Source organism: Podarcis erhardii (genome assembly GCF_964252035.2).
Source record: "Podarcis erhardii genome assembly, chromosome: 1".
NCBI lineage: Eukaryota > Metazoa > Chordata > Lepidosauria > Squamata > Lacertidae > Podarcis > Podarcis erhardii.
In genome coordinates, this window is record NC_138497.1 from 123,267,349 (window position 1) to 123,288,913 (window position 21,565).

Consider the following 21,565-nt stretch of genomic DNA (forward strand, 5'->3'; position numbering starts at 1 on the left):
CTGTGTGTCCATCACCAGCACAATGTGAATCATTCTGATCTGTCCCCCCTGCCCATCTGCATGCCCAAAGAGAGCAAGCTAGAAGCCATAACGTTTGTGTGCTGGAACAGTTAAGCATTTGCCCCTGCAGCTGTTGTGTGCAAATGTTTTGCTGGTTTGGCATTACTTCAGCCTTGTGCCAGTTCTTAAATTGTACAAGTAACCTGGCTGTTGGAAGGAGTTGCAATGAATGAACAGTGCAGCAAGGAGGCATGTTAACTATTTGCAGGAAAGCACTGGCTAGAATTAGGTTGTTTTCGTGTGTCGGCAGCAAACCATGCCAATTCAAATGCTGCAACTCAGGAAAGTAGGAGATGGAAGGAAAGTAAGAGATGAGTTTCTCTGTATCAGGTTCCTCAATATGTTGGTGGACTACAACCCCCATCATCCATGACCATTGGCTAGGCTGGCTGGGGTTCATGGGAGTTGTAGTCCGACGGCATCTGGAAGGCACCACATTGGCTGCCTCTGCTATATATGTAGCGTCTTTCAAGCTGCAGGCTGACTCAGTTTTCTTTCTCTTGGTACTCTATCCAGACATCATAAAAACTTTGTGAAGTTCATAGTGAGATAACACTCCGGCTATGTGTACTGTGCACTTGAAAAATCAAAATATTGTGCTAAGTCAAACCAAATTACTCTCCCTTTTTAAAATAAACAAATTATAGTGTTTCTGTTCCACTTCTCCTACACTCAAAGCCGCTCACAAAAATCAAACTCAACCATAAAACTTATGAAACACAAAATATGGAACAGGCTAAAGTGCTCAGCCTCAACAAATAAGTACAAGTGGTTATACTGAGAAGAGGGGCCTTTGCACCATTTCTTCTGGGCACCAAACTGAAAATTGCATCGTTAGACGACGGAGACACTGCTACCTTGGGTTTGCTTTGCACCTCAGGACATAGGGCCAATCTTCTCAAGCATGTGGGCACACGATAAAAATCTTAATTCGGAAGAGGCGCACTCGAAGATTAAATTTCCTTGTATTGCACAATATATTATTGTTTCTGGTAGTCATGGGGAGGAACAAGGAGCTATTTTGGTCATGCTGACAGAAGGAATCCTACTGAACACCCTGTTAGCTTTAGAAATATCGCTGAATATTTCTCCCAATTTTCAGGTATTTGGCAGCCATGACGGCTAGAAACCTGAACTTAAAAAAATGAATAAAACTGTAAGTTGATACCCTCATAATGCTTTTGACCTGTAAAAAATGCTTTCATTTAAGAGAATTGCACAAAACACATATCCGGTCCCTCCAAGCCATATTGAAACAGACTTAAAAAGTAGAAGGCATGTGGGTATTCCCCTATAACTCCTGGTCGTTTGTAGTTCCATAAAGCAGAACAACTTGTGGGGACGTTTGTTATTAAAGAGACCAAGTCTAGTTTAGAGAAGTCCAGCATTAAATCCTCATGCAGATGTTTGTCTTACAAGAACAGTCTTGGCCTATATGGTACGCAGGCAATTCACCAATGAATAAAGGTTCTACATGGTAACCCTAGTGATAGGTCTGTTTTGCCACTCTCCCCAATGTGCAGTGTCATGTCAATGGCATCCGCATGTCTTTCAACATGCCCCATTGCAAGCTTACCCGGGAGATGTCTTCAGGCTGGCTTAACATTTCTCATCTTGCCCAAGCACAGAAGGAATGTTAATGGCATTGCTGTGCTGCTGATGATTAATGGCATCCTTTTTTAAAAACACACACACAACCTTAAAATATTGTAGTGCGGGAGTTCAAGAGAAGTTCTTTCCATTCATTGGTGTTAATACACAGACTTCTAGTATAAGCTACCTTCATTCACTATCAAAATTGTGGAATGAATAATTGTGAATCAGGCTAACCTGTCTGGTCCTGAAGGTGTAGTAGAGGCAATGTTTGTATTTTCTGCTTGGGTTCCAGCCAGCATTACTCACTTTACAGTGCAAACCCTCTCCTCGTCTACTGAGAAGTAAGTCCCATTGAGTTCATTAGAGCTTACTATCAAGTTGAGTGAGTAGATGATTGCAGCCTCATTATGTCCAAGCTGTCAGAACTGACACTTGGACATCGGAAAATCCAGTTTGTAGAGTTACTCTTGGTTGGTGCTGTTGGCTCAATCCATTCGTGGAAGAAAACCACATTTTATTTATTGCCAGCCAGCCATATCTATTTCTTGTTGGCTAGATGTTGAAAGAGCAGTGATATATGCACCACAGAATTCTACAAATGCACCTGTAAAATAAAGTTTTGCCCCCAGAAAAAGCAACAAATACAGTATATCACTGGAGGTACCTTGGTTGGGGTTTGGAGGGGCTCATGTGCTTGATATTTTTAATTAATTTATTTAAACTTTTGCATGTTGCTTTTCTGCCTCATATAAAGAAGGCCAAGCTTGAGTTGTGCCCGGACAATAATGCAACAATCGGATATGTATGAGAGTTAGAATGGGTGAGAATGGATAGGTCTCATTCCGTTTTTTTCTCAAGGAAATATAAAAAGGTTCATCTGAAGTTCTTTTTGTTTGTTTTTGTTTTGCAAAACTGCAATACGTTTAACCAATTCATATGCAAGAGGGGTCAGAAAGAACAGTGAAATCAGACATTTAGAAATAGGCGAAGAAAATGCAACTCTGCCTAATCCTGGTGGTAAGATTTGGCAGCAGGGTTCCAGATGTAGAATAATTATCAGTCCGTATTCCAAAGGTGACAGGACGCGGGTGGCGCTGTGGGTAAAAGCCTCAGCGCCTAGGGCTTGCCGATCGAAAGGTCGGCGGTTCGAATCCCCGCGGCGGGGTGCGCTCCCGTTGCTCGGTCCCAGCGCCTGCCAACCTAGCAGTTCGAAAGCACCCCCGGGTGCAAGTAGATAAATAGGGACCGCTTACTGGCGGGAAGGTAAATGGCGTTTCCGTGTGCTGCACTGGCTCGCCAGATGCAGCTTTGTCACGCTGGCCATGTGACCCGGAAGTGTCTCCGGACAGCGCTGGCCCCCGGCCTCTTGAGTGAGATGGGCGCACAACCCTAGAGTCTGTCAAGACTGGCCCGTATGGGCAGGGGTACCTTTACCTTTACCTATTCCAAAGGTGCACTTAATTCTAGCCAGATAGCCAAAAAGCCTGCCTCATATTCCAGCAATCAGGAATGCAGCTTAACGTTCACAGGTAAGATCGTCAGACAAGTCACCTGGTGACTGACATCATGCAACCCATGTGACTTGGGGCCAGTCATAGGGCACCTCATGTGTAAGCTACATCTGTACCAAACTTAATTAACTGCTTGCATTAGAACAGCTTTGGGTTTAGGCAAGAAGATGTGAGCACGAACCTTTCTTCCGGTGGGAATAATGGCTATGAGTAGGAAATCTGAATGGTCCAGTCCTTAATTTGGCTCGGTGGCTCAGTCTATGTAATAGGGTTAGCAAACTTGTTGATTCTGACTGGAAAGGTTTGTTCAAAGGACAGGAATCTTTTTTTTAAAAAAAACATGATTAATTGAAGTTGAATTAATGTTTTCTCAGGCTTTCAGGTGTGTAGGCAGCCAGGACACAGCAATCTTTCTATCGAGCTTAGTGACACTTTGCTTCAAAAGCAATATAAAATAACAAAGCAAAAACAATAAGGTAGGATCTCTCTTTTTAAAGAGCAGCCGTTGGAACACAGCACCATGGTATTTTTCAAATGAGTTTTTTGTGTGTGAATTTTCTTTTGTTGAAAGTTGCCTTGGGTGTTTTTGCTGCACCCGTCAACAAGCTTAGTGATAGTGGTGTTTTTTAGTTTTTTAAAATGATACACATTTGCCTGCCTCATTATCATACCTATCGTCTCTCTGAAATTAGTCTTGTGCAACACGAACTTCTGTGGGTTTTCATCTCAAATTTACTATTTCAGTCTGGGACAGAAGAGGAAGCCTGCTTAGTAAGTCAATTAGTAAGTAGGCTAAGTGAGTGAGGAGTGTGCGAATGCACATTCCATTCACTTATTTTTCCTTGAGTTACACATTCAGATAAATCACATGTATAGATTTCCGTAAGACTGTTTTCAGTACAGCAGATGGGGAATCGCATATTTGATTGGGCCCTCTCATCAAACTCTCCTTTGCTACAGAAAACAGACATGTCAGTCTGGAAGATTCTAGGCTAGAATCCTTTCATTCATATAGATAGATACATAGATATATAGGAACCATTCAAATTCAACTTAATTAAAAATATGTAATGCATTGTCCAAGGCTATTCGCTTGTGATTCAGCCAGGCTTGTACGTGGAATGTTGTTAAATGGGAAATATTCTGCACTCTGTGCCTTTCAGTGGAAGAAACACATTTATGCTAGGTTGGAAAATCCTGCAAATCAAGTCCTTTCAAGAATCGCATGCCAGCTTTACAGAATAAACTGTCTTGGATTGTGAATGGAAGAGAAATTTGGTTAGGTTCTCAAACCTACCTAATTTGCACTTCCTGAAAGTGCATGTGAACCAAAATGCAGCTGTCCTTTGAAATTAGCATTTCTTCAATTTTTGTGATTCAGTTCTCCAACCAGAAATGTGTACAAAAGTGCATATATTAGGGGAAATGTACCTAAAAACCCATGTATTAGTGAATGTAAGGTTAAAAAACAACAACCAGTATGAGGGGAAATTGGTTGCAAAAATGCGCAGTAACATGTTGATGACTTTTGATGAAGACAAGCTAATGCTGAAATGTGGTGAAATGTGGTTTATGCTGGCAGAGCAATTCCATAACGAAGATGTGTTGTGTGATTAATTGTTATGTTTATTGTTAAAGTGTTACACTGCTTCCTATAGCTGTGAGCTGTGCTCCAAGGATCGTTCACCAATAGGGAATGTCTCTCAGCTAGGCCTGCATCCTTGCGCTTAGCTATTCTTAGGAAGTTTGAAGAAAAAAATATAGGGGATTATGATTTTCCCTAATGGACTCAAAAGTCAAGTCCTCACAGCAGCTGTCCCTCTGCTCTTCATCTCAATCTCCCGTAGCCAAGCAGAGCAAGTCCATCTATCTCCCCGGGAGCGTCAGATCTCTCCTGAGCAAACGTTCATTGTTTTGCCTACTCTGAGCAGTTGGGAGCAGAGCAGCCAACATCCTATTGGAACTGAAGACAGTGTGACAACGTAAGAAGCTCCCTTATAACTGAGTTAGTCCATCCAGCTCAGGATTGTCTAACCTGACTGGCATTGCTTCTCCAGGGTTTCAGCCAAGGGGGCCTTCTTACTCCTACTTGTAAAAGTCTGGGGTTGGATCTGACTTTTCATTTGCAACATATGTGCTCTACTACTGAAGAGCACGTGGTCAGGTGCCTATCTCAGGCGACAGGGTGCATGGGGGCATCACATCCCAATGTAGATTGTTCTCCCCCACTTGTTCCCACTCTTCATTCGCCCCTTTTTCCCTGGCGGGAAGGGGGCACCATTTTGCTGTTCGCCTTAGGTGCCAAAATGTCTTGGGCTGGCCCTGTCTGTGGTGAACTGCTGTTTCACTGTTCTCAATATTGACCGTTACCCTTTCCCAGAAGTCCATAGGGAAGTGAGAGATCCTTTTGCCTAGTTGCTGGGTGGAATTTCTTTGCACGTGCCCAGCCAGATGGGAAGATCTTCCGTATTAATTTCCTTCTGTGGGTTTTGAGTGGTGCTGAAAAATGAGCATCCTGAACGTGGAACTGGAACTTTGTAAATTTTTTAATCCTGTTTGTAACATCATACTCATGCGAATTGGGGTCCTCACCGATGGTTTCAATAAAACAAAGCATGGAAGCAAAATATCTGAGGAACATGACCTGCTGTTGAGTATTAACCGTATCTTCTTTAATCTCCTTGGGTTATGAGCCCATGAAGAACGGCAAGACACTGAACTTAGCTCACTGCTGTTTAAGTCAGATAATCTCTTCAATGTGTGTCCACTTAACTGTCATCTGGGAAGTGAATTTCCTTATGTTTCTGACAGTTCAGGATTACTGGCCCTGATAAACAAAGGGTCTAAGTGAGTTGTAGCTCCCTTAACAAAATGCAGAACCCTGAAGGAAGGGGAGCGGGAAATAAGTCAAGTAAAATGACAGCATCAGAATAATGTCAGCTTATTCTTAAAGGAAAAGACATATTGTGAAATTGCAATATTAGTTCCATTGTGCAAAGGTGCAATGTGGTGATTATTATTTTCCATTTCCAGCTTTGATCTGCTCAAGGCAGCACATACTTAGTTCTCCTTCTTCCCATTTCATCCTTACAACAACCCTGTGATGTCGGTTAGGTTGAGAGCGAGTGACTGGCTCATGATCATCCAGTGAGTTTCATGGCTGGCCCAGAGCTCTTAGAAGAACTGAAGCTGTCCAAAATAGAATTTAGGAACAACGCGTCATTTTTCTTCTGAATTGAAGTGCAGTTGAGCCAGCCCTGTGCATGGACAACCATCGAATAGACAACATTATACAATCTCTGCCTTTATATGGGAGGTGTAAAATTCTGCTATAATGCAAAATTCTCAAGTGGAAATTAGGAACAATAACCAAACTTAGCAAAATGTTAAGTAATATAAATGGTAATTAAATAAAACATTCTTTTCTGAAAGTATCATGGGAAGTAGTCTTACAGAGAATATAGGTTTAAGATGTGTTTTAGTTCATTCTTGTATAATAATGATTTTGTTTTGTTTTGTTTTTCAAAGGCTGGACTACAGTGGACCTTCACGGGAGTTTTTCTTCCTGGTATCAAGAGAACTCTTCAACCCATATTACGGCTTGTTTGAATATTCAGCCAACGATACTTACACTGTGCAAATAAGCCCCATGTCTGCCTTTGTGGACAATCACCATGAATGGTAAGAATGATGAAACATTATTATTAACGTCTACCCATAGAGCCCTAATTTTGACATGGGTTTATTTAGTTGCATGAATAAGGTCCCCCAAAAGAGCTGTACACAGGGCCCCATAGACCATAAATCCAGGACAGAGCATTCCTAGATTTCCAGTTTTCTGCCACCTTCTGAATTTCAATCTTTCAGTGTGGGGGAAGATCCCCAAAACAAACCCCAATCCATCAGAACACAAGCACAACCAGAAATCATGACTTATCTTTTGTCTTTGATCAGCTTATCGGACTGAGGTGCTGTTCTAAAACTTTCATTCTTTTTAATTCACCAGTGAAATTTGCAAATGTCCCCCACCCCCTTGTGTTAAATGTTGCTCTTGTTTCTTGCATGTTCAGTGTGGGGATCAATAAAAAGTTGTGGTTTTGTAAATGACTGGTTAGTGTTTTACCAGCTCTATGGGGATCCACATTTGTATTAGAAAGCAAACAGCCTGATAGCTGCAACAGAAAGCCACTCTGTCAATTCGGATGCAAAAATAGCATTAAACACAGAATAAAGTCGGCCAGAAAGAGATTTTAATCAGTGTTTACTGCCTCTCATTGGGCTGAGCCCTTTCCATGAATATAGATTAGGGAATTGGGGAAGGGGGCAGAGAGAGTGACCCATTTTCTTACTCAGGAAGAAACAGTGTCATTCCCAACACTATTTAGGACTATTCCGCATTAAGTTTTGTGTTTTGTTTTTAACTGCAGGTCCTGTGTAGTCTGAGGCATATTTCAATGGGTGCCATAAGACTGTGATCTGATATTTTAAAGCAAATAGGTTGATATGTTGTGAGTTATGTTGTTTTACGCATGATTAAAAATATATACAGTGCTTTTTTTTCTAAAAAAAATAAATTTAGGGGTACTCTCATTTTCCTACTCATATTGAAATACTGCCCCTCAATGAGGCCAAAATTAGATTAACAAAACGTTTAGGGGTCTGCATACCCCCAGAAAAAAAGCACTGTGTGTGTGTGTATATGGTGCCTGAGTTATGCTTTTTGCACAGTAAATAAATAAGTAAATCAGACCCCTGCAGGCAGAGTAATAGTGGCTTAAGGGGACTGCATATATGTATCAGTTGGCTTCCACAAACTTGAGTACGCAGCTGTTGCTGTAGGTCTTCCTGTTGTCTTATAATATCTCCCCAATCCCTGGGGCTGTGAAACTGCTTTTTCAAGGTTTTAATTTCCAAGGATCCTGTTGCTTTGACAAGTTGCATGTTGGGCAGAGATCCAGAAGATGAAGGATTTTCTTCCACCTACACCTAGGAGCATAGAAGGCTGTCTTAATACTGAGCCAAACCATTGGTCTAACTAGCTCAAGGTTGTCAACACTTACCAGGGCCAGACCTATCCCCAAGCCTGCAAAAACCTTCACCTCCCCCATTTTTAAAAAAACTGTTTTTGCAGTTGCTAAAGGCCCAAAAGCCTGGCCAGAAAAGTCTAGCACCTGCCTGCCCAGTTGCAGTTACTTCAGCCATGGAGTGACACATATTGAATAGAAAGGATATTTCCCCCAGAATATTTTTCCTAAGAGTTTTCCTCTTGCTCTGAACTTAGGCTAATCCTAAATATCGATGTGCCATCTATCCTCAGTGGCTGCATTTCTTGCCATTTCTTAATTTTTTCGAAGGATGACCATTGCATAAAGAAGCTTAATGAAGTGTTCATTCCTAAGGACCCCATGGAAATGTGATGCCAAATAATTCTGCGTATTAACTGAATGTTTTTTAAATAAGCATATTTAAGGGGTTTTAGTGGGTAGTGCTGTAAAGGCTCTTCACTCAACAACAAAAATAAGCCCGATCTGCTCTCTTAATTTCTCTTACGCAGGTTCAGGTTTAGTGGTCGAATCCTGGGTCTTGCTCTAATACACCAGTATTTATTAGATGCCTTCTTCACACGACCATTTTATAAAGCCCTCCTCAGAATGTGAGTATGAGTCTTTTTCATGGTGAACCTTCTGTCAATTTCTTGTCCACAAAATAGGTGTCTAATTACAAGCTAAGGCCTGCTATAATGATATCGATTGCTAATGAGATCATAGAAATGCTTTATCATCAAGAGGTAAACCTCGGTGGATGCAGCTGACTATTGAAATATTTTGTTTCTTACATGAATCCTTACCCTGTATTTTTGTGTGCATAATCTTGGTATGAATTTACAGTTACAGTGGAACCTCGGTTGTTGAACACTTCGGAAGCCAAACAATTCGAACCCGAATGCCAACAACCCAAAAGTGAATGCTTCCGTTTTCAAACACGTCTTGGAAGTCAGAACAGCTTCTGGGGCGTGTTTCTTCATTTATTAAAAGGAATTTGCTGACTTGCAATTGTGCCTCGGTTGTTGAATGGTTTTCCAGAACTGATTATGTTCAACAACTGAGGTTCCACTGTACCATATTGAGCAGACAAGGCAATTGGAAGGTAGAAAGAAAAGACTTTGCTCCCTGCAGTTGTCTTACTACATATTAATAGAGCAGAATTTCTTATTTCTTTTTCCAGAAATAATTAAATTGAATGCAAACAATAAATTAATTTAGACTGTATAAAATGGTCCCTAGTTGTAGGTTTGGTCATTCGCTTTGCTACAGTAGATGCATGGGGGGGGGGACTGAAAGAGGAAAGATGGATTTTGTTCTGATTTGTGGGAAATAATTGTAGTTATGGCTACATGCAAAGCTGGCATTAATGTCAGCATGATGTCTCCGATCATGGAGGGCTCCGGTTCTAATGATGAGCAATATATCTTTGAGTAGGTAGGTAAATGTGTGCAGACTCGTTATTTTGTTTAAAATCAGCATGGGTGCAAAACGAAACAAAAATTATTTTGTTTAATAAAAAGATTCAAATGAATAGGTTATTTAGGACTTTTATGATTTTAATGTGTACTTTGGGGAAATATATACATCAGTAATTAAATAACTGCTTTTACTATTAAGATAAATTAGTACTTCTAGATTCCTTTGAGCTTAAGTGGTTGTTCTTCGGATGTCTCTCTTTGCCCTTTCTAGTATTGTAAGAATTTTCTGTCTTAACTTCCCTTCACATGCTGCCTTTTCCGCCACTGCTATCATTTCCACTCCTCTAATTTATTCTTGTTTATGTTAGACTGTGTGACCTGAGTGACTTGGAATACCTTGATGAGGAGTTCCACCAGAGTTTGCAGTGGATGAAAGACAACGATATACATGATATCCTAGATCTCACATTCACTGTAAATGAAGAAGTCTTTGGACAGGTGTGCACAATTTTTTTTCCTCTGAAAACTACATAGAAAAACTTATTTTTAGTTTCATTTCTATATTATCTTCCTATATATCTCCTTTGTTGAGATGTAATGTCATTGGTTTGTTGTTTCTGCAGGTTTCCTTCCCTCTCGAATAAAAAGCTTTTAATGTTAATGTTCAAAACTCTGTATTACCAGTTACCGGTCCAGCACAGCTTTAAAAGGCTGACTCTGATGTTATATAGTGTTGTGAGCTTCTTGAGATGTGAAAATGAGCAATTCCTCTTTTATGAAAGTTATTTGGACTCTAAAGTCTCTGCGCAGATGCAGCTGAGGTCGGAATTGGCCAGATTCATTTGTCTAAAATCAGATTTACAGTGGTACCTTGGTTCTCGAACTTAATCTGTTCCATTCGACTCCCGAAACCATTCGAAGGCGCAGCTTCCGATTGGCTGCAGGAGCTTCCTGCACTCAATCATTAGCAAACTGGAACACTTCCGGGTTTGTGGAGTTCGGGAGCCAATTTGTTCAGGAGCCAAGCTGTTCTAGTACCAAGGTACCACTGTATTTAGATTGACTGTTGCTCCTTGTCCAAATTAGTAGCTGTCGTTCTAGCATTTAAAGGTAGCAAGTGCAACAGAGAACGACTTGACTCCATTGAGATTTGTAAGAGTTGAGTGCCCAGCTTTGCATTTCAGTCCATTGGGTGTCTCGGTAGCAACTGAGGGTGCCAGGCTTTCTCTTCACCACTCTGGCAGAGCCACTCCATTGTAGAGGAATCCCCAAACTTAGAAGACAGTGGGCAAATTTTTCCCCAGGGATTCTTGAAGCCGGGTAAGGAGCTTGCAACTTGAGGCCTGATTCATATGTTACCGTTGAAGTGCTGCTGCCAAAAATAGACATGCATGGTCTGGGCTCCACATCACAGTATCTACCCGCAAAATGGATTGTGTGGCAGCTTCCTATGTCATTGCCAGTGGTGCCAATGCAGACTCAGCACTCCCGTGGGAGGTGATTTGAGTTGACCTGCCTAATGGATGCTCAGAGAAGTTGCCACAGTGTTGTTGAGCTCTGAGCCCGTGGAGGCATTTCTTAGGCACCTCTTCAGCCTACAGCAGTATTGCTATGAATCAGTATACATAGATGGGCGGGGTATAAATATTATTATTATTATTATTATTATTATTATTATTATTATTATTATTGAATACTTTTGCAACTCTGTGCTATTAACTTGCCAGGATGGGAAGGAGTGATTTGAAATTTTTCTTTGCATGCGTTGCATGTGACTTCTTGTTGCAGTGTGTTTATCAATATTAGAAAGCTTCATTTCAATCTCTCTCTTTAGAATGTGAAGGCTTGTTTGTATATATCTCTTTGGAGGGGTTGGGGGTGGGATTTCCTGCTTTGTACTTGGTACCAAGGGCCCAAGAGGGAGTTTTCAGCTCCTCTTTTTTTAAGCTGCCTGGGTTTCACCACTTCAAATAAGAATCTGCCATTGGGGGAATGAGTACAGCTTGATAATATAAGAAGCTCAGCTTGCAACAGATCCTTCTTCCTAACGTTTTGGTGGTGGTTTGCCTTTTAAGATTACTGAACGAGAACTGAAGCCTGGAGGTGCCAACATCCCAGTCACAGAGAAGAACAAGAAGGAATATATAGAGAGGATGGTGAAATGGAGAATTGAGAGAGGTGTTGTGCAGCAAACAGAGAGTCTAGTGCGTGGCTTTTACGAGGTAACCCCCCCCCCAAAAAAAATATCTGATTATGTTTTCAATGTTTTACGTTCCCCGAAGCATTGCACCATTCAGCAGGATTATTCGCGAGCCATGATTAATGCATCTCCCACAACTGACTAAATTGCATTGTCATCGGTACTACTGCATGTGCAGAATTCATCATTAAAGCCGCAGAGTCAGGTAATAAAGGCTACCTTTTGTAAGGAACTGGGAAATGTAATGATCACTATTCGTACTGCTAGCAGTCAGCAACTAATGCATGAGTTGAGGAGCCAATCATTTAGTCTGGACATAGCATTTCAATGTATGTTTAGAATATTGTACTGGGGTTATTACGTAGACTTTTGAGCTGCTCTGAGGCCAGCTCGGTCCAGGATCCTTAAGAATTCGTGCTTGGGAATAGGTCATTGGTCACCAACTCCCTCTTGGAGTTGGTGACCAATGACCTATTCCCAAGCACAAGCTCATAAGGATTCTGGATATTACCATGGCAAGGACCTTCATCTATCTCTAGCAGTCAGTGGCAATTTGTGCTAGCAGTAACCCTTTCAGAGACCAAGGACCTGCCATCTTGCTGACTCCTTCCTCATCCCCGCCCACCCACCCCCCACTATCCACATAATCTGTGCTAACGCATTAAAAAAAAAACCCTATTGTTGTAGGATGCAGAAACTCTCAATTTATTAGTGGTTCCTGGGAATCTAATAGCAGTGGAGTAAACCCTGTTAGTACCTGATGCTGAGGTTGCACTACTGATCTCCTTTATCCTGAAGTTATTTTATTATTCCTTGCTTTATAATTTTGCTTTGCAAATACTGATGGATGGGGGAAACCCCAAGTATTTTTCTTTAAAAACTTAACTGCTTCATCCAGATGTTCCGCACAAATTGCTTAGTTCAGCTCCTGAACGCCGCAAACCCTGAAGTAAGTGTTCTGGTTTGCAAACGTTTTTCGGAAGCTGAACGTCTGACGGGGCTTCCACTTGAGTGCAGGAAGCTCCTGCAGCCAATCGGAAGCCGTGCCTTGGTTTCCGAATGGTTCCCCCCGGAACGGATTAAGTTCGAGAACCAAGGTACCACTGTAAGTAAAGGTAAAGGGACCCCTGACCATTAGGTTCAGTTGTGACCGACTCTGGGGTTCCGGCGCTCGTCTCGCTTTATTGGCCAAGAGAGCCGGCGCACAGCTTCCGGGTCATGTGGCCAGCATGACTAAGCCACTTCTGGCGAACCAGAGCAGCACACGGAAACACCATTTACCTTCCCGCTGGAGTGGTACCTTTTTATCTACTTGCACTTTGACATGCCTTCGAACTGCTAGGTTGGCAGGAGCAGGGACCGAGCAACGGGAGCTCACCCCGTCACGGGGATTTGAACTGCTGACCCTCTGATCAGCAAGTCCTAGGCTCTGTGGTTAACCCATAGCACCACCTGCGTCCTTTTTAGGTACCACTGTACTGGTGGACAAATGCCTTGATTTGTTAAGGCAACTTACTATGTTCCTGTACAGTAATGGGCAGAAAATAAAAAGAAACAACAGCACATATCATTTGGCTATGTTTATTTTCTTTCCTAGGTTGTTGATGCAAGGCTGGTGTCTGTATTTGATGCAAGAGAATTGGAGCTGGTTATTGCTGGCACGGCAGAGATCGACTTAAGTGACTGGAGAAATAACACCGAATACAGAGGAGGTGACACCTACTAAAATATACATATGTACATAGTTAGATTACAGTTAGTCTGGCTGGGTGGTCACAGTCTGTATAAACCAGGAGAGGTAAAGCTGCTGTTAGTTCTTTCTTATTTTTCAAGAGTCCAGTAAACTATTCTAATTTAATTTCAGGCCTTCATCTGTTGCAGTGTAATTTTAGAAAGCTGGTGCTCACACTTTAAGCTTAACTTCAGAGAGTTTGGATTTCCCCCCACTTAGCTTTAGGAATGGGGTGGGCATTTCATCTGATAAAAGAGGTAAAAATTCAAAACAGCGCAGCTGGTGAGACCAACTAGGTTAATCTGGAGATATAAAGGTATGCTCAGTGTTAATTTCTTACAGATGATAAAGATGGCAAGAGTTGAAAGAGGTTAGGGCTCTCCAGTGAAAGATGAGAAGCCTCCATCTTCAGATTTTCTGTGGCAGATATCTTTTGAGTTTTGACATTTGGAGTTCATTCCTGGCACTTTGAAAATGATTTAAGGTATCTTGGGTGGGGGGAGGGGAACCATTGGGATCAGCTCCTTGATAGAAATCATCTGAGATGTCAGCATGCAAAACTGAACACTCAAACATTGGTTTAGAACTCAAATGAAAATAAAGTTATTAAAAAAGTTGATGCATTCATATGTACAGCTAGGATTTAAAGTGCTGCTATAGCTAAGCCATACACTGGCTTCCGTACTTAGGATTGCTCCATTATATATCAGATACATTTAAAACGTTTTCCGATTTCTTGTAATACGTCCACCATTAATGCCTCTTCTGTGCCACTTTAAAAAAGTATTAAACCCTTGAACCATTTCCTGTAAAAATGGGTTGTCAGATATATCTGTCCATTCAAAAAATGGATCTGGTATGACTTTGCTTCGGTACATAATCCCAGAAAACTTTCACCTTCATTTGTGTTGCCCCATGCTGTTTAAAGCTTTTTCATTACCTTCTCTTGTGCTTCTCAGAACCATTATTCTTCCATTTTGCCCCTGTTTTCCCCATCTTCATTTATTTATTGTTTCTCGTGCTCTTCCCAACATCCCACATTTCACACACAGCTAGAATCCAGAATATGAGCAAAACATATGTATGCCAATATGTCTTCGCTGTTAGAGCAGACCCACCCCCTTGAAATTTCACAGACGAAAACTGACATATGTTTCATTCCTCCACCTTTATTCCTTTGTTATGCCTCCTATTCAGGTTTCTTACCTGTACTGTCTCACAACCAGACTTTCCTCTTCTGCACATCTGGTGTATCTACCATGCACAGTTCAAAGTGTTGGTGCTGATCTTTAAAGCCCTAAACGGCCTCGGTCCAGTATACCTGAAGGAGCGTCTCCACCTCCATCGTTCTACCCGGACACTGGGGTCCAGCACCGAGGGCCTTCTGGCGGTTCCCTCGCTGCGAGAAGCCAAGTTACAGGGAACCAGGCAGATGGCCTTCTCGGTAGTGGCACCTGTCCTGTGGAACACCCTCCCACCAGTTGTCAAAGAGAAAAATAACTACCAAACTTTTAGAAGACATCTAGAGGCATCCCTGTTTAGGGAAGCTTTTAATGTTTAATACGTTACTGTGTTTTAGTGTTTGCTGGAAGCCGCCCAGAGTGGCTGGGGAAACCCCGCCAGATGGGTGGGGTATAAATAATAAATTATCATCATCATCATCATCATCATCTTACACCAGCATCTCCTTTCAGTCTTTCAGTCTTCTCAAATATCTTTATTTTCAAGGCCAGGAACTGGTAACCTGTGGCTCTCTAGATGTTGCTAGACTACAACTCCCATCATCCCTGGCCATTTCCCATAGTTGCTAGGGTTGATGGGAGTGGGAATCCATCAACAAGTGGACGGCAGACTCTAGGATTACAGATACAGCCACTAAAGTTCTAAGTTTCATGTTTTCAGATATAGTACTCCAGTTTAAAATGTGTGTGCCTATAGCAGGTGTAAAAGCTGATGCTTGTCCCCTGAAAATTCTTCGGAAGCAGGAGCCCAATCCTTTCCCATTTGCTGTTGCCAAGTATATTCAGAATTTCCAGACTTGGTAACATTGTCAGTGCATTTGTATTTGGGTAACTAGACTAGAGAACGCAAGAAGAAGACACAATCAGTTTTGAGACGAATGCGATAACTGTGCCCAAACCAAGTGAATACTACTATGTCATCATCTGGTGCTTTGTGTAGGTTTTTCCTCAATTGATTAAACAACCTTAATAATCCATGAAAATATTGATTTTCCCACAGCAGGGAGGTTGGAATTAGGATAGTAGTAGGCATCTTTCCGATGTAGGCTGATTTCTGATCCCTAAACTTAGAACCCCGTTAATGTTCGGTATGTCACGTTTCTTTTTTTCTTCTCTGGTAAAATGACCTCAAATGCTTTGCTCTTCATTCTCATCAAACAGGATATCATGACAATCATATCGTAATTCGGTGGTTCTGGGCTGCTGTAGAAAGATTCAACAATGAACAGCGACTCAGGCTATTACAGGTAAGAGATCAATTGTTATTTCAAACTGTCCAATCTAGGTTGACGCAACTGTAACGAAACAAAAAAAGCTATTTCATGGCTTAATAGCTCACTCACCTCCCTCTAGATCCCCCATCCCCCCCCCAGTGGTTAATAAATGAAATTATAGTTCTAGGGTGTTTTGTCTTCCAGTTTAGAATTTTGATAATCAGGTTCCAGCAGAGGCAGCAAATTAGTGATGCATTCACAGTGGCATTTCCTGCACTTAACAGCTGTTAGGAGTGTAGTGATATTTGTGACTTGGATAGAAGCTTTGGTCAATCTCACTCCCTCAAATGCTGCTCACTGGAGTTGCTGCTAGTAGAAAACATCTGGGTGTTCTGCTTAGCTGTGGGTTTTTGAAAAGTGATTAAGGAATGACTAAATGTAAACAGAGAAATGTCTGCGAGGAGAACATCAAGCAGAATTCCCCAAGCCAGAAAAGGGAAGTAATGAGGAAACTCACCGGAGCTCCTGGAATAATGCATATTGGAGCAACATAAGGGAAAAATAAGGCTTCTTCAACTACTGCTATGGCTGTTTAACATATGTTTTATACCAACAGTGAACTAGGCTTCTCAGTCTCCTCTGAGACTTAGCCAGTGTGGTGTAGTGGTTAAAAATTAGCTCTTCTTTCCACCTCTCTTCCAACCCTCTCACCCACCCATTCAATTCACTCTCTATTTAAAACCATTTCTTATGAGGCAATAATCAATATTTATATTTATGGACATATTTTTAAGCCGATTTTACGCCTCCTCCAATTGCCTGTGCCCCTGGGGGGGGGTCCACCTCGCCACCCCCTAGCTACAGCCCTGGTAACTGCGTATATTTTGTTTGTGTGTGTGTATGTGCTTGTGCCAGTGTGATGTAGTGGTTAAGAGCGGTAGTCTCGTAATCTGGGGAACCGGGTTCGCGTCTCCGCTCCTCCACATGCAGCTGCTGGGTGACCTTGGGCCAGTCACATTTCTTTGAAGTCTCTCAGCCCCACTCACCTCACAGAGTGTTTGTTGTGGGGGAGGAAGGGAAAGGAGAATGTTAGCCGCTTTGAGACTCCTTCGGGTAGTGATAAAGGGGGATATCTAATCCAAACTCTTCTCTTCTTCTTCTTCTTCCATATCTCCTGTTTCTCTTCAACTGTTGGTAGGCCACACCCACTCCAGAGCCAACTTCCTCAGTCAGGAGCCACCTCTCTTCCTCCTCAAGCACCTTTGGGGCCAGTTTCTTTTACTTAACAGTGGCCTTGAGCACCAACTTTACCCACCACCTCAAGGATGGAGAGTCCCCAGAAACGCCCAGGGGGCGCATGAAATTAGTCTCGACGGTTCCCCTCCTTTTCATTAGGCCTTAAGGGACTGGACTCATAGCATTAGTGGAATTCATTGTTGGCAGCAGATGGACATTAAACTGTCGTAGTAATTGTTGTATTTTTTTTCCTCCCTTATGTGTTGTTTGTGCTTAAATTTGCAAGTTACCTTAGTGACATGGCAAGCTGCCTCCCTGTAGTCACTTCCCATGTTACCCTGGTAATGTAGAAGTTCACCAGCCATGTGGGTTGCCTGAATCAGGCCAAACCTCCATTGTAACTACTGACATGGACATGGGAAATAGTCACATGATCAGCCGCATGGTCTGTGTTTTACAAGGTGCAACATGGAAGCTGGTTGTGGCAAAGCAGTTTTGTATGGGCAGCCTTGCTGTAGAGGTAACACTGGAACTTACGTGGGACGGCCGCTATGCTATCGTGTGATAAAATTGATAGCCTAAAATTTCATTGGAACCGTAATTTTATGCAGAAGATCAAAGCTGAGCCCAATAATACTCCAAACAAAATGTCTCTGCATCTGCACAATGAACAAACAAGAAAACACAAGCAAGTAAATTAATGCTGAGTTCAGTTCATGGGGTTTGGACTGTTTGCCCAATGAAATAGAATCGGGCAATCAAAATTTCCCTTCCTGATCCATTGCCAAGATGATAATGTATGCACCCTACAAAAGCAGTACCATATCTTGGCTAGGCAGACTCGTGGAAACAGCTGTTTACCTTCATCAAAGGGCCTGGATATGCCTACAGGAGATTTCCCTCCTCTTTGCGATAATGGTTGCTGTTCAAACATCTTTTGCATTTTCCTTGTGGCATGGAGGAAACTACTTGAGAAACCCAAGTCAAAAGCCCCCTGGAACTAATTACAGGTCCATCTGAAGCCCTGAGTGCTTCTTATATAGTCAAAGCGTGCCCTGTGCTGATTCTAACAAATGCTGGCTCCAAGAAGTGAACAGCTGAATGCTATGCATGTTTATAGAATGTAAGTCCCACTGAGTTTGTCATCTTACTGGCTCTTGTCCTGTCTTTGAATATGTATCAATAGTAATTGCAAATGTGAAGCGGAATTTGCTTTTTTTCTTCACATACCACTGTGAGTTGCAACTCACAGAAAAACCTATTGATACATATTCAAAGATAGGACAAGTCAGGAAGGGGTGTGTGGGTGGGTGTTGGCCTTTATAACGCAAGAGGCAGCCCCAAACATACACTAGATAAAACTTTTTCTTATTTTCCACAATAATCATTTATGGTGTATTGCTTTGGATTTCAGTTTGTTACAGGCACATCTAGTATACCTTATGAAGGTTTTGCTTCTCTGCGGGGGAGCAATGGACCAAGAAGATTCTGTGTAGAAAAATGGGGGAAGATCACTGCTCTGCCCAGGTAAAATAACACTTGAGTTTCCTGAAACATAAATCCACTTGGTAATTAATAATTCAGGTTTCTATGGGAAAACCATGCTGTCTTAACTGATAAGACGAGTTATTTCTATCATCAACTTTTAGAATTATGGGAACACCTCTTTAGAAGCCAATGGACAGATTGAATAGAGCTCCCTCAAGAAAAGCTCTGGACCTCAGTTCTGCTTAGAGCTAAACTGAAACTAGTTTTTGTTCTTTTATTCTCAGAATGTGCCCCCATCTTCAGCAATTTTCCGAAATCAGTGCAAGCTACTCTGCTTTGCTTTGATGCAATTCTTCTCTTCTCCCTCCCCCTTTTCTCTCTTTCGTTCTTTTACTTATTTGCCCACATTCCAATTTACTCTTATTAGCTGTGGCAACCCTTAGCAGCCAAGGCTCTACACCTGAAATGATGATGTCACAGAAGCTTGTAAACAAAACTATGTGGGTCATCACAGCCACTATGGTTAAAATAGAGTACAAACCAAAGAGACAGAGGAGAGATTGGCTGCATAATAACAGTATTGAGTGATATTCGTCATTCCAATGCTCTCTTTGATTTTATTTTATTTTTAGTAAAGCACTCTAGCTGAAACCCTTGAAAGTTTATTTGTTGTTGTTGTTTTTAAAAAAATCAAAATGATATTTGGTGATCAAATAAGAGTTAAAGCATCTACTATCAAGGGTATGTTATCAGAAGCAATAATAAAAACACACACCAAAGATTTTTGGCAGTATATTAATTACACTGTTTGATACTCTGCCCAACCAAGATTAAACTTTGTATGATTTTGTAATTCTGAAAGAGATTCTAAATGTTGATGTATCCAAGCACCTGGGGTACTTCGTTCCATCAAATTCATCCATTATGGGCAAAACCAAAAGGGTGAAAGTGCTGCTTTTAGAGCAAATACAAAGATTTCAGGATATTTGGATGAGAATGTTCTGTTGTGGTTTTTCTGGCTTCTTGTATACACTGGTGGGTGTAGAGAGGCCACATTCTGTAGACCACTTATAGGTCTTTTAGTAAGCGGTGCATAATGTTTGCTAAATAATAAATAAACAACTGCTGTTTTCCTGCATCGCCAAGTCAAAAGACCCAAACAGGCTGGCGCTGCCAGGCGATGCTATCCTTGGCTAATGGAGCTTTCTATTCTGCACAGTGAAAGAATGTGTGGGAAGAGGTAGCAAGCTCACCTCTGGTAACCCAGCAATGCCACGAATATCCTCGGTAGTACTAGCAGCAGGCAACCTTAAGCAAACCATTATCTCTCAGCCCAGCCTCTCCACTGGTGGGAGTAGAAAGAGCAGGTACCTATCTACGTCACAGTTTCAGTGAGAACGGCTGTGGTGAAAGAACTTGACCTTCGCGCAGTGTACGCTACAAAACAAATAATTTTAGCAACCCTGTGTGTGCGGAGGAAGTTTTCCTGGAGACAAATCGGGTCTTTTTAATGCCCAGCACTCCTGCTTTGCTGACACTGGGGCCACAACCTCAGCGTGATTTAGAGGTATTTGTAAGCGTGCGAGAGTTTGTTTAAACAAAGCGTGAGATAACAACCCACCCCCATCCCCCCCGCTGCAAAACTTTCAAGGAACGGCGCCTTGATCCCCCTCTAAACCAAGTGACCGTCTCAACCTCAGTTCTGAGCTGAATGAAAAGTGATTTGTTTTTATAAGTTCCCTGGCTCCTTCAGCCCTGGGCTGTACCTGCTTCAAAGGCTTTCCATTGCAAACACAGCAGAGTGCTGGCTTAGGCTGCCTAATATTAGGAGACAGGAAGCACCAGTGGGTGTCAACTGGCTCTTCGCTATTACTGTTTAAAATATGGCCTTTTGTGTTCTTGTGGGCCCAGCTCTCTCAGGCAGCAAATATTTTCTTAAGATCTGACCTGCTGAAGCATATCAGGATTATACTCATCCTCGTAGGTTTCTGGGGTGAAGTAGGGTCATACAATGACGTGGTGAGGGCAGCCATTGCTGTTCACATGTCTGTACCGTTCACATCTAACACACCTGCTTTTTTAAAATAGCTGTATTGGTGAGAGGAACTGAGCCCTTTCGTTTCCTTGCACTGCATCATTTTTTCATACTCCCTTGCCCCCCACTTCCAATTTTAGAGCTGGACCAGCAGAAGATGTTTGCATTGATAAGAGTGCAGAGGATACCCACTAGGGGAGAGTGGCTATGTAAGCTTTCAGAATACTTAGAATTAGCCAAGTTGACAGACATAATAAGACAAAAACCAAAAAGTGAAGTAAAAAAAGAACGGGAGTGCCTAAATGAATACTTCAAAAGTCAAGGTTCGAGGACAGAAATCTGGCTGAGTCTGGAATAACCTTGTGAAGTGAAAGGATATAAAGAGGTATTTATATCTAGATGTTAGGATAGGTAAAGGTAAAGGTACCCCTGCCCGTACGGGCCAGTCGTGTCCGACTCTAGGGTTGCGCGCTCATCTCGCTCAAGAGGCTGGGAGCTGGCGCCGTCCGAAGACACTTCCGGGTCACGTGGCCAGCGTGACGAAGCTGCTCTGGCGAGCCTGCACCAGCGCCGCACACGGAAAAGCCGTTTACCTTCCCGCTATAAAGCAGTACCTATTTATCTACTTGCACATAGGGGTGCTTTCGAACTGCTAGGTGGGCTGGAGCTGGGACCGAACGACGGGAGCTCATCCCGCTGCGGGGATTCGAACCACCGACCTTACGATCAGCAGGTCCTAGGCACTGAGGTTTTACCCACAGCGCCACCCGCATCCCTGATGTTAGAATA

The 21,565-nt window shown here is 42.2% G+C and overlaps 2 protein-coding genes across 7 annotated transcripts in view; both read left to right on the forward strand.

Annotated features, from left to right (window-relative positions):
• HECW2 (HECT, C2 and WW domain containing E3 ubiquitin protein ligase 2) overlaps window positions 1-21,565 on the forward strand; it is a 193,857-nt gene that overhangs the window by 168,892 nt on the left and 3,400 nt on the right. For 4 of the 6 annotated variants that reach the window (XM_081855139.1, XM_081855140.1, XM_081855142.1 and 1 more), the window contains 7 exons: window positions 6,696-6,848; window positions 8,722-8,820; window positions 9,999-10,128; window positions 11,706-11,852; window positions 13,428-13,542; window positions 15,965-16,050; window positions 18,668-18,780. In XM_081855139.1, the coding sequence (XP_081711265.1) occupies window positions 6,696-6,848; window positions 8,722-8,820; window positions 9,999-10,128; window positions 11,706-11,852; window positions 13,428-13,542; window positions 15,965-16,050; window positions 18,668-18,780 (843 nt within the window). Of the gene's footprint in view, window positions 1-6,695; window positions 6,849-8,721; window positions 8,821-9,998; window positions 10,129-11,705; window positions 11,853-11,912; window positions 12,155-13,427; window positions 13,543-15,964; window positions 16,051-18,667; window positions 18,781-21,565 lie in introns of those variants that run through there. The other 2 variants (XM_081855143.1, XM_081855144.1) reach the window with 2 other exon arrangements.
• Window positions 1-21,565, forward strand: part of STK17B (serine/threonine kinase 17b) — a 106,633-nt gene that overhangs the window by 25,311 nt on the left and 59,757 nt on the right. The gene's annotated exons all lie outside the window — the stretch shown is intronic.